The sequence below is a fragment of the Hydra viridissima genome, unplaced genomic scaffold (assembly GCF_058129835.1).
Source record: "Hydra viridissima isolate aposymbiotic clone 2 unplaced genomic scaffold, HvirCarnegie_v1 scaffold_8, whole genome shotgun sequence".
Classification (NCBI taxonomy): Eukaryota; Metazoa; Cnidaria; class Hydrozoa; order Anthoathecata; family Hydridae; genus Hydra; species Hydra viridissima.
In genome coordinates, this window is record NW_028324307.1 from 3,914,856 (window position 1) to 3,928,728 (window position 13,873).

Below are 13,873 nucleotides of genomic sequence, written 5' to 3' on the forward strand. Positions count from 1 at the left end.
CACACTTGTCCAAAATGGGAAATAATTACTCCGAAGCTTCCCGAAAAAACCCTTTGGAGCGAAGTATCTACATATGTTCCTGATTAGAAAAATGAAAAAAATGAAATCCTTCATGACCGTCCGAGCGAGAAATTTTAGTTTTAAAATGTAAGAAATTGCGACAAAAAATATTTTTTTGCAATCAAAAGAAAACACATTTTTTATTCACTAAACATTGATCTACACTACATAACAGATCCCTGATGCATGGGTAAGTCACTAAAATGTTTAAAAAACTTCAAAATCAAAAGTAAAATGATTGTTTAGCAAGTTTAATTTTGATTTTTTTTAAAATGATTTAACAATTGTCCACTGTAGATTGCTTTTATTCTTTTTATTCTATGAACACATAACAAAGAAATAATGTGAGAAAACAATGTGAGAAAACAATGTACTCTTTAAAAAATTGAGTTGGGGGCAGCTTTAATGTTAGTTAGTCAAGCTTTTTTGAAAAACTAAAACATAAATAAACTGAAACAAAGAGACGATGTTTTCTTGATAACTTTGCATTAAAGACGCTTGCTGTTGAAATCTACTATGCAACTCAGCAACTTTTCTGGATAGTCTGGATGACCCAGAGGCCTTTTGTATCTCTCCCAGTGGGTTCGGAAACTGTGATGAAGGGCTTCTGTTGTCTGTTCGCTGAATGGTCCAAGAGACTTTTTGTGACGATCAATGAAATCCTTGACATGAAAGAAGACAGTGTGGACTTTTGGACTCACACTTACTTTTGGCAAGGAGAGGAAAGCCAGTTGAAATTGGTCAATTTTCTTTGAGTAGTTTGAATCCAGATGATTTCCAAAGCAGGCATTCACAACTGCATCAAACTTTCTCAAAGTGTCGATGAATGGAAAAACATGAAAAGCTGAACAATTCTCTGCTTGTCTTTGAAGATGGTCAACATTTTTGAGGAGTTTGCGGCATTCATTCCCAGCAAACTGCCCTCCGTGAAAAGGCTGTTCTTTGATATGAAGAGCTTTAGGCCATTCTTCAGCCTCAGGCCAGGAGTCCTTTAGTGCCTTGAACAGATGGTTCACTACACCGAGAAGGAGATGTAGCTCCATTGGTGGTATGATGTCAAGAACAAGTGCATTGTCAGAAAAATCCAAGAGGGGCTCATGCATCACATTCTGAAATTGTTTAGCCTTTTTCATGTCTAAACCAGCTGCTTTAAATAAGGCATAAGATCTTCTGATGGATCCAAAGGTTCGAAAGTTACCATTCTGTGATAACCTATTGTGGTCAATGTCACACCATGTGCAAGGGTGTGAGCTGGCATGTGACTGAAGCCCACACACAAGGTTTGCCACCTTCAGGTCACTTGAAAGAAGAAAGTCAACTCGCTCAGAGAAGATGAGAGATAGTATTGTTCTCAAACTCTCATAGTTTTCTGGTACATCCTCTGCTACAGCAACAAGAAGTTGAGATTTCACACCACTGTCTTTTGCTGCAAAAGATGTAAGTGTCTTCTTGTCTGGTGGAGCTTGAACTTGAGAAATCAATTCATCTTCTTGAATCCCAAGGCTAACCTTGAGGAAACCACCACCACCGTCAATTCCAAGCTTGACTATGTGCTCTTTATACACTTGTCTTTTGAGCAAGACATCATTGAGAAGTTCAGAGAGATTCTTGCAGTGAACCACAATTTGTTTCTTTGTCTGAGACTTTTCATGTGTCACAGTTATGTTTGTGTGAGTGAAATGTTCAGATAGTTGTGTACCTATTTGATGGAATTTTGCCCGGAATTGAGGTTCAACAACTCTGGCTTGTGCAACATGGTTCAATGTTGAGGCCAATTTTTTGACGCTTGCATTAGACAGCCCTGTGTTTGTCTGAATGTTTGCAAGGTCTTGGGCTTTTAGAACTACTTCATCACCAAAGAGTCTTTTTGCGCTTGCTGCACCTGTATTAAAAACATTGCTATGAGTAGGAGCAAATTTTTCACATAAACAACCAAGTTTTCTTTATGGAAAGTAAAGTTTAGATTTGAACTGCAAATTTTATTTGTTAAAGGTTTTTTCTTTTGTAAAAGACAAAGACAATGACAAAGTTTTAATTACTATCAGATAAAAGATTTGCAAGTTACTGTTACCTGGAGTAATTGGCAAAGGTCGCCCACCACCACTTTGTGCTATTCTTAGGGTTCCATGAGGAGAAGCCTCTTTAGATGAAATGACTGCTGAAGCAATCTGTTCACTGACTTTGGAATCTTTTGATGCCAACATCTTTATGTTATGCCTGAATGTGAACTGATTGCATTGATGAGGTACTCCTCTTCCAATTAAGGAGAGGCAATCAGAACATCTTCTTTGGTCTTGGGATGGTAAAGGCTGTTGTGGCATTTCAAATGGGTGCTTTTGCAATGCTTTCAGGTGTCCAATTTTGCAAATGATGCAATCACACTGCTTTCCTCTTGTCTCAGGCCTAGGGATGACAGATGAGAAATCAAAAATGGGAGGGACAGAGACATTCTCACCATTTTTCTTTCTCCTCAGAAGCAGTCTGCAAGAATCACACATTCCAAGTGGGACTCGTGTGTCACAAAAGTCAACATCCTGAGAAATCAGACTCTTGACTTGGTCTTTAAGAAAACTTGTTAGCTCCCTAGAACATTTTTTCATACAGGAGACAAACTGACTTCCGACAGTCTTCATGATTTTTTGCTGAGTTTGGCATTTTTGAGTTGTGCATTCCACGAATGAAAACATGAATATGTCATTAAAATGCCTTTTCCCGAAATTTGGTTCAATATTTTATTAGGGATGTGCCACTAATACTTAAGAACTGATTTTTTCATCAAATTTTGAAAAAAAAAATTAAAATTTTTTTTGGCAAAAATCTTATTTTTTAAACTGAAATTTCTCGCTCGGACGGTCATGAAGGATTTCATTTTTTTCATTTTTCTAATCAGGAACATATGTAGATACTCCGCTCCAAAGGGTTTTTTCGGGAAGCTTCGGAGTAGTTATTTCCAATTTTGGACAAGTGTGGGTAGCAAAAAATGCAAAATGGACCCTTCAGTTGGTCATTTTCATTGAAAATTGATTTGCCAATTTTATAAGGAAATTTTGGGGCTCGAAATGATTTTGTGGCCACAGTTTTTTAGCAAATGGTTTAACTTCAAAACTCTAATAACAAAAGTTGTTGCTTATTGCCTATAGAGTATACATACAAAAACTCAGGGCATTCAGACAAAATTTTTTTACCAAAACTAAAAAATTTTGGTACTAACACTGTCAAAATGTATGATTTTGCAAAACGTTTTAGCCTATAACTTTATAACCAAGCAAGATATATGCATGAAATTTTATACATTGATAGCCATACTATACAGGTACAACACCATAAAACTTCATGAAGTTCCAATGACCCATTTCAATTTTATGGCTTGTTTAGTAAATAATCGAAACAGTAAAAAAAATTTTCAACTTAAAATTGATTTTTTTTTTCTCGGACGTAATAGATGGATTTCAAAACTCCCATTTCTGGACACCTACATGTGTCCACTATCACCCCATAAAGGTGGCTTTTTCGGGTTAGCTAGAAGGGCACTATCCCCAAAAATATCAACTGTGTACTCCTCTCTTCCATAATTGAAAAACAGCAACTGATCAACAAATTTGCCCTTTCTCTTATTTCTGGCCAGATTTTTTGAAAATTTTTATATATTGCACGTGATGGAGATTTTGTTGAACCTTGAATATAATCGATTGCATGGGAAATATGCCTTTCAGATATATGGTGCTTTTAAAGATATACCTTATACCTAGTCAAGAAAGGAACCCACTTGTCAAGAATATCATTCATTGAAAGCTCCATGTAAACTCTATCTTCACTGATCTTTTTTTTTGGTAATGCTCAAATTCACTGTCAGTATTAGTGGCATTCGTACTACTTGAAGATAATTCTATATCAAAATCTTTCATCCTTTCTATGTCGTCTATAGCTTTTTTCTTTGACATTTCTTGTTTTTCTTTTTTATGTTGTTTTTCTCTACACATGCTTTCTATCATATCTAACATTCGTTTTTCCCCGTCTACAATTTTTTCTTGATAAGATTTATCTTCCCCAGTGTCAAACCTAACCATTTCGCCTTTGAATGCTATATTCAGGAACTCGATATCTTCTATCTTTGCTTGCTTGTCTCTATTTTCATCATCTCTTATAAGTTCTCATAAACTCTCTGTTTTTGTTTTATATTGCTCTTCTTTCATCTTGTTTTTTTCCATAAGGGTTCTAAGATTACACAGTTTCTTGTAGCGTTCATAAGATTTCTCAAGCTTCTTCTTCATTACTTGTTCTGTAACCCGAAATCTTGAATCGAACCCACCGTTGTCCCGAATACTTAACAGTTCTCTCAGAATGCATATCCCAGTAAATTCTCCCCTGTTGCTTTTCGTACACTCCCCTCCAATGCAAAGCATAAATCTTGACATTGTTTTTTGTGCATAGTTTTGCGTTTTGATTATTCTTACTTGACCTGAGCCAATATATTCGACGACAAACTTCTCCCAGTGTGGGTAGTCTAAACATATATAAAAGTCTTTACATATTTGCTTCAAAAGTTTTTCACCTAAAAAAAGCTTTTCCAATTCATCATTTTAATTAATTCTTAAAATATTACCTGTTTGGGGCAAGCATATGTAATGGATGCTGAAGTATGTAGATTGTTCTTTTACACCTATTAGTTCTCTGTGGAGCTAAACTTATGTTGAAGGATGTACCTGAGGTTTCTGGTTGACAATCCCTATTAGTCCTAGGAGAGGTATATCTCTTTGGAGGAAGACTTCTACAACGTGTAGTTACCAAGGAGCTCTCCTCATTTTTCTCTCTTACAGTACTTTGACCATTTCTAGTCCTTGGAGACTTACGAGGAAATCCATCATAATCATCGGCCATTATATATTTTAAGAAATTTGTTATAATCTGAAAAGTATAAAATGAAAGGGTTATATAATATTTTAAATAAAGCAATAATTTGAATAGAGCATTAATGCCGCAAAAACAATGACAAAATATTGTAAAAACAGCATATTTGAATCTGACTTTATTCATCCAAGACATAATATTTCAATTTTTGTATAAAAAAAACTCATTTTAAGTCTAAAATAAGACATCTTAATTCGTGACTGAAAGACATGAAGAAAGTCTTCTACAGGATACCATGCAAGTTGTGCAAAAAAACCGAAATGAGGCTGAAAAAGACATCAAAAAGAGTGATTTTATGTAATTTTAATTTGATTTTTGACTTTATTTGTCTTTAGTTCTTGTAAATGACAAGTTTGTACAAGTATTAATTCTTAAATGAAAGATTTTTTTTTCAGAACAAATATAAATGTAAAATGGACAATTTTCTACTATTCAATTCATAAATTAGGGGCACCGAAAGGGAGGGGGTACGAATAATTCCAGGGAACCTCTCATATGAAAATACCTTGTACTGAAACCCCTTGACTTGGAGACCTAAAAATTTTTTTGGTGTGTCCTGAGACCAAATAAGGATGATTGAGATAGGGTGCATTTGAATTTTTTTGGTTAGGTTAAAAGTGGGACACCCTAGTGGGGGGGGGGGTCTTACTTTTTTAATAAATATCGCGTACGTACGCAGACGGAAAGGGATTGGTTAAAAGCGTATAAGTGCGTACAAGGGGGGAGGGGGGGTCCAAAAACCTTGATTTTACTGCGTACGCACTTTATTGACGTCCCCTAGCATCTTGATAAGGTGATCTAAAGCACTTTTTTAAAAAGAAATTGAAACGACGATAAAATTTATATCAGTATCTTTACTTTTTCTATAAATGTTGTTTTATCAGATTTGATACGAAGCTTAGAAAAAATTTTAATACCCTTAATGCTCAATGTTCCCAATATAAGTCAAAAAAATGATCCTTTTAGTTAAGTTAAAGTATTAAAACGATTAAGCGCAGCATACAATTTTTTATGCGCAAAAACAGGCGTGTCGAGTTGAATACCAACTTTACTGAATATATGACCCTGAGATTTGTTAATTATCATTGCAAAAGATAATTTGATAGGATATTTTTTTGTTACATACTACAAGCAGCAGGGTGACTTGACAGAATCTAAACCCGACCAAATCTTTTCTTTCGCCAAAAAAATAAAATTATTAGTTACTTACTATTTTAAGTACCATTAATTTTTTTAAATCTATAAAGATTTTAGGACATTCACAAAATTAGCTATGATATTATAAAATGAAATAAAAATCTTCAAATTTGAAATATTTTAGAACACATAATAGGAGGCCTGATGTGTGTGTATATACAGGGCCGCCGAGAGCCTTCAAGCCGCCCGGGACAAAACCTTTTTTGGCGCCTTTATAGATTTCGCTTCATATATATACTTAGCATAGAAGCAAAAAAGTACATTATGCCTTTATAGCTACTTTAACTTTATTTCATTTTTTGCTAACTAACCGCAGCATAAACAATTCCTAACTTAAATAAAATTTTTGAGCTTTTTTCGAGGCAAAATTATAAATTACTTCATCATATGACAATGATTTCGCGAGATCATTTTCAATAGACAAGATCATAAGATTTGAAAGTCGCTCTTGTCCCATGGTGGCTCTGAAATGGTTTTTTATAATCTTAAGTCTACTAAAAAATCTTTCACCCTCTGCAACGGATATTGGCATTGTGTGATTAATTTCGAAAATATTCGTAAATTGCTTCGAAAATAACATATATACATATATATATATATATATATATATATATATATATATATATATATATATATATATATATATATATATATATATATATATATATATATATATATATATATATATATATTAGGGTGGGTCGAATTTTTTTACCTTTCCTGTACATAAATAAAAAGTTGTCTTGGCATCAGTACAGTATGAAAATAATATTTAAAGATTTTTTATGAAACGTTTAGGGGTCCCAACTTTTGATTAAAGCCTTACCTTATTTGATGTATTTTAACCATTTCCTTGGTACAGTCTAAATACGTACCAACTATAAATCATGGACTAAAATGCGTTGGCAAATGGTTTAGCACCTAACTACAAGTGCTAAAAAAGAAATAAAATAAATTTTATAACGTTATTTACATGTGACGTCACCAACATTAGCAACAAACCATGTGCTGGATTTTTTAGAAACAAGCAAAATATCTAATATATTATTTTGTAATTTTATTTTCTTCTTTGCAATAATAAATCTATAGTAAAATTCAAGTAGGCTAATATAGATGTATACTACAGTAGGCTATAGCTTAGACTGTAGAAAGATCACTTCGTTTAACATGTAGGCCTATTTATGAGAGGGCTAAACATATTATAGTCTGTATAAATATTGGAATATTTATTGACTAAATTCTTATGAAAAATTGTTTTAACAGCTTTTATTTATTGTAACCATAACTTGTTGTAGTTTTTTTTATTATTTTAGACAAATATATTAAATATCCATATAAAATAACTAAACATCCATTGTTTGGACAGTTAGTTGATCTTCCTGAAAATCAAATCCCATCATATGAAGACGTTATTAAGGCGTTCTATTATAATCAGAAAACAGTATTAGAAATTAGCTTGCAAGAAAGATATTCAATTTTAGCAGACAGAGTGAAATGTATTTATTCAAAAGCAAGTATTCCCACAATAGAAGTGAATAGCACAATCATTAGGGTTAGAAGACTTATGGATAAAGTACATACACTTGAAAAATATTCAGATGCAAAAAGAACATCAGACACGTTCACTGAAAAGTTGAATTCTTTTCAGCAGTTATTTAACATTTGTACCTGCAAATGCTTTGATTCGGGCATTAGAGATAGGAACTTATGCACGTGCCCACTGCCAAATAAAATTCCATTGATAGGGTGGGATTTCTGGGTTGACCAGAAAACTGTTAGAAATATGATAATTGGTGGAGTAGACAAAGAAACGACAGCAACACTGGAAAAGAGACAAAAACGCAAGTTTATGAAATTAGTGTGTGATGAAGCACAGTCAAAAGAGGTTGAATATGAAACTGAGAAAGATATTGATGAGGATGAGCGTAACACATCTGAAAGTAATTATACATCAGAGGAAGAGACAGTATCAGTGCAGAACAGAAACAAGTACAAGGAATTATGTAAAGCAGTTGATCGATGCAAAATTAGCAACAGAGATACATGTCTTATTGTTAATGCTGTTTTAAAAGACCTCAGTATGTTGTCTTCAGCAACAATTCTTATTTGCCCATTACTGGTAAGGTGACTGATTGTGATGAAGCTGTCAAGAAGGATCTTAGCACAGACCAACTGTACTTTTTGAAAGCATGTCTAGCAGTACAGCGTGGACATCAGGCTTCTACAGACATTGATTTCCTCGAGAAGAGTTTACCTGGAAATATAAGTCATGCTCGGTGGTTGACGAAAGCCAACAGGATTTTGCGTCTCTACATGTCTAGAGAGGTGGCATCTGAACCTCTCAGAAGAGTAACGCATTTCATTTTGAACTTTTACGGACCCTCTTGGTTCAAAATCAAATCAAATTCTTCTTGCCAAAATGGTGCTAACAACTTCTTTTACTTAGTTCAGTTGTTTCAGGAACTTGATGCATTAGATCAGGCTGTGGTTCGTCCTGTTCTCGAAAATAACTGCTACTTTGCACATGCTGAAAACATTCTGTTAGCTGCAGTTAGTGATAGTGATATGGAAGTCCGTCGTTTTTCAGTAGAACAAATAATAAGAGCAAGAGAGAAGCAGACTAATAGTAACATACCGGTTCGCGTCTTTGATAAGAAGGATATAACATTAAATTTGGCTGCGACATCGTTCATTAACATGATTGACTGGGACCAGAGTAATGTTACATCTCCTCCGATGCTATCACACCTTTCAAATGATCAACTTACTTACACACATCCAATACTACTGCCCGATGTTCCATGTTATTCACAGGCAGTAGAGAGAACAATTAAAGACGTTAGCGCTGCGAGCTGTAAAGTTTATGGGAGAAAGTCCCGTCATGGCATGGTGTTACAGAGTAAGAAATCCAGATTAGAGATACCAAAAATAGACAGCAAGAAAGATTTTATTAACAGTTAGGTTAAACAACTTTGTATTGTTGCTGTTTAACATTGATTCGTTACAGTTTACATTATTTTTAATTTGTAATACATTGCAATACATTACACTAACATTGGGTATTTATGTAGTCTTTCTAGTCAGAGTTGAGACCTGTAGACACTGTCCATAAAATAAAAAGTGAGGTTTTTTCAAACGAGTACATCAAAAAGCAACTTTTTAGACATGTACAGGATCTCCAACTTAATATTTTTTACATTTCGACCCACCTTAATATATATGTATATATGTTAGTTTCAAAATAGGGCATTGGCTTCTAAAAGGGTAAAAGAATGTGAAAAAAATAAACAAATGCTCCGAGAATTACGTTGGTTTGAAGGTGATTATATATATATATATATATACTTATATATATATATATATAAATATATATATATATATATGTATATATGTATATATGTATATATATATATATATATATGTATATATATTTATATATATGTATATATATTTATATATACATATATACATATATATATATATATATATATTTATATATATATATAAGTATATATATATATATAAGTATATATATATATATATATATATATATATATATATATATATATATATATATATATATATATATATAGACCTATATATTTCTACTAAATCACCTTCAAACCAACGTAATTCTCGGAGCATTAGTTTATTTTTTTCACATTCTTTTACCCTTTTGGAAGCCAATGATCTATTTTGGGCACCAGAAAGTTTTTTACGATTCATTATTAACAGTTACTGTAAATAACCGTACACATCAATAAAGTAATAGCATTGTCAACTACGCAAACTCATCAAAAAATTATAAACTCAATCTCAAAAAGCTAATGTCATAAATCAATATTTCAATAGTTAAATATAAATCTTAAACATGAATTACCATAAATAAGTTGATCTTTAAGAGTTGAAAAATATTTACTATTACTTTCTAAATTCTGAATAGAATTATTTCTAAATTGTATTCACAGTTTGTTATTTTTTCGAGGAATTAAAAATAATGATATAACGCGAGTAATATATACATTTCAGTTATGGCATTTTAAGATTAAAAAAACTATTTTTATTTTATTTTGGCATCTGGCGCCCCATCGACATCTGCCGCCCGGGAGAAACTGTCCCTTTGCCCCCTCCCCCCCTCTCGGCAGCCCTGTATATATATATATATATATATATATATATAAATATATATATATATATATATATATATATATATATATATATATATATATATATATATATATATATATATATATATATATATATACAAAATTAAGAAAAATATTTAGAAAATAGGATATAGAGTAGTTTTGAAATCTAGTCCTAATTTAAGATCACTGTTATCGTGTAAAAACAAATCCAAATTACCACGCAATAGCCCACATGGAACTTAATTGAATGTAACTGTTTAAAAAAATACGTTGGCAAAACGAAGTTACAAATTAGAACTCGAACACAGCAACATCAAAAAAGCTTAAATAAGGACAAACATCATCAGTCCGCAATAGCCAAACATAGTAAATCATGTTCAGAAGAAATGAACTGGGAGAAAACTAATACTCTTAAAGTAGAGATAAAAATATTTGATTGGAAGGTCCGTGAGGCTCTTGAGATACAGAGGCACCAATGTTTCCCTCTAAATGTGGAGAAGAATTTTCAGATACTGTTGAGTTCTCGTGTTAATTAAAACAGATTTTTTCGTCTAAAAAAATTTCTTTTTATATCGAAAGTTTTGTTTAATGATAAAATTACTTTCCAATACAAATAAAATGACAAAAATATCAAATAAATGACAGAAATTGCATCATTGTTTTACATGAAGAGGGCTATTAGTCAAGTTAAAATAGCCAAACGTGTGAATATTTGGCGAGCCTCAGTTCAAAATATAGTTAAAATGTAATGAAAATGGTGATGTAGTGGATATAAAGAAGTCTGGTCGTCCCAAGAAATTAAGCCTACGTGATGAACAGTTATTAAAAATAACAGCGCTACGAAATTGCAAGAAAGTAAGCGCAGAACTCGTTCAAGATCTTAAAAGAACTAGTGGAACTTAAGTACCTGTATCTACTGTGCGACGATCTTTATTAAAATCTGGATTAAAAAGCTGTGTAGCCATTAAAAACTTTTACTACACTAAGGTAATAAAATAAAGATTAAAGTTTGCCAGAGAGCACAAAGAGTGTCAGATAAATCAACAGGACAAGGTATTGTATACAGACGAATCTAAGTTTCATATATTTGGGACGAATAGACGTCTGTATGTTTGGCGAAGAAAGGGAGAGGCATTGAAGAAACCATGTATAACATCAACTACCAAACATGGTGGTGGGAATATTCAAGTTTGGGGTTGTGATTCAATAAAAGGGGTAGGGAATATTGTTAGAATAACAGAAAAGCTTGCAGGTGAAAAATATAAAAAGATTTTACATAATCATACTGTGCCTTCTGGACGACAACTTAATAAAAAATACTTATATTTTTGTTTTAATTTCATTTTGTTTGACATTTTATCTTGAATATATTAAAATTCTCTTAGGTGCTACTTTCATTTGCACAGTACTGTATGTATTTGTGTATATATATACAGGGTGCGGCAGCGATTCGCGAACTTTTTAGAACATTTTTTTAAATCAATTTTTAAAGCACTTAAAAATTATCTTCATGGAATATTAATAAGAGAAAAGTTGAAGATAAATACTTTTCCTACCTTAACATTCAATTAGGTTTTCTTTTTTTTTAATCACTGCCTCAAGCCTAGGACGGAAGGACTGGCAGGTGCTTATTATACATTCCCTTGAAATTGATTTCATAGTACGGGTAATTGATGACTTTAGTGACTTGACACTTGAGTGGGCCTTTTTGCAAGCCTTACTCTCAACTACGCTCCATATACTATAGCCATGGGGATTCAGGTCAGGGCTGGATGGTAGCCAAAAGTGTTTGGGCCAGAAATTAGTCATATTGTCCTGAAGATACTGTTGACTTTTTCTGGACCTATGACAAGGTGCATCGTCCTGTTGAAAGATGTAATTTTTTTCTGAGAATGTCTTCTTCAGCCATGGCACCATATAGCGTTTTAATAAGCTAATATACACATCAGAGGTAACTTTTTCTTTCTCTTTGATGTAGATTGGTGGACATTTCTCTCCATTAGAAGCGATGATTCCTAGCATCATGATGGACTGAGGGTGCTTGGTGTAATACACAGGTGGTGCTTTGTCACTCTTCTGCACAATAAATCTGCCATTACACCTATCTATCACACAGTCAATACTAAAAAGTTTTTTATCTGAGTAAACATTAGCTGTTGACGAAGCATGGTTTTTTAGCTGACTCAGAAGTTTCTTTGATCGCTTCAATCTTAAAGTTTTTAGTCTTTCTGTCAAAAGTTGACATAAAGGTCGGGCCACACTGACTTTTCCAAGTGTTTTTAGAGTTCTTCTGACTGTCCTCTCATCAATATTGGACAATTTTGCTGTCTTTCTAATGGATACAGTAGGATTCTTTTCAACATGATTTTTAAGCTTTTCTGTTAACTTTTTATAAACTTTTTTTTGTTCACTGGAGATGGCATTTTGGCTCACTCAGACTGTCACGTTTTTTCACTTTGTAAAATGTAGTTTTAGACACTCCAGAAATACTAATCACTTCATGTGCAGGCAAACCCGCGTGAATCAAATTTAAAGCTTCGGTTGTTTTAGCTTCCATTGTAAAACTTTTAACTAAAATGTTATCTATTCACAATTTTATTAAAATCCAAGATGGTCATTGAACATTAATCAACAAAAACAAATTGCGGAAGTATTTTATTTACATCACAAAACCTTGCCAAAAATTAGTTCGCGAATCGCTGCCGCACCCTGTATATATATGTGTATATATATATATATATATATATATATATATATTTATATATATATATATACATATATATTTATATATATATATATATATACATATATATACATAAATATACATACATACATACATACATACATACATACATACATACATACATACATACATACATACATACATACATACATACATACATACATACATACATACATACATACATACATACATACATACATACATACATACATACATACATACATACATACATACATACATACATACATACATACATACATACATACATACATACATACATACATACATACATACATACATACATACATACAACCATGCATGCATGCATGCATGCATACATACATACATACATACATACATACATACATACATACATACATACATACATACATACATACATACATACATACATACATACATACATACATACATACATACATACATACATACATACATACATACATACATACATACATACATACATACATACATACATACATACATACATACATACATACATACATACATACATACATACATACATACATACATACATACATACATACATACATACATACATACATACATACATACATACATACATACATACATACATACATACATACATACATACATACATACATACATACATACATACATACATACATACATACATACATACATACATACATACATACATACATACATACATACATACATACATACATACATACATACATACATACATACATACATACATACATACATACATACATACATACATACATACATACATACATACATACATATATGAATT

The 13,873-nt window shown here is 32.3% G+C and overlaps 2 protein-coding genes across 2 annotated transcripts in view; one reads left to right on the forward strand and one right to left on the reverse strand.

Annotated features, from left to right (window-relative positions):
- Window positions 1-13,873, forward strand: part of LOC149884570 (uncharacterized) — a 317,612-nt gene that overhangs the window by 256,543 nt on the left and 47,196 nt on the right. The gene's annotated exons all lie outside the window — the stretch shown is intronic.
- LOC149884615 (uncharacterized) lies at window positions 549-2,693 on the reverse strand. The gene is made up of 2 exons (XM_090094519.1): window positions 2,132-2,693; window positions 549-1,942 (listed from the first exon to the last, which is right to left on the reverse strand). The coding sequence occupies exons 1-2, from the start codon at window positions 2,691-2,693 to the stop codon at window positions 549-551; spliced, it is 1,956 nt and encodes a 651-aa protein (XP_089950645.1).

Excerpts from the sequence above, each read along its gene's own strand:
- LOC149884615 (XM_090094519.1), bottom strand. The coding sequence starts at position 2,693 with ATGAAGACTGTCGGAAGTCAGTTTGTCTCCTGTATGAAAAAATGTTCT. Across the intron at positions 1,943-2,131 it reads ACCTTTGCCAATTACTCCAG|GTGCAGCAAGCGCAAAAAGA; the intron begins GTAACAGTAACT and ends TTTTTAATACAG.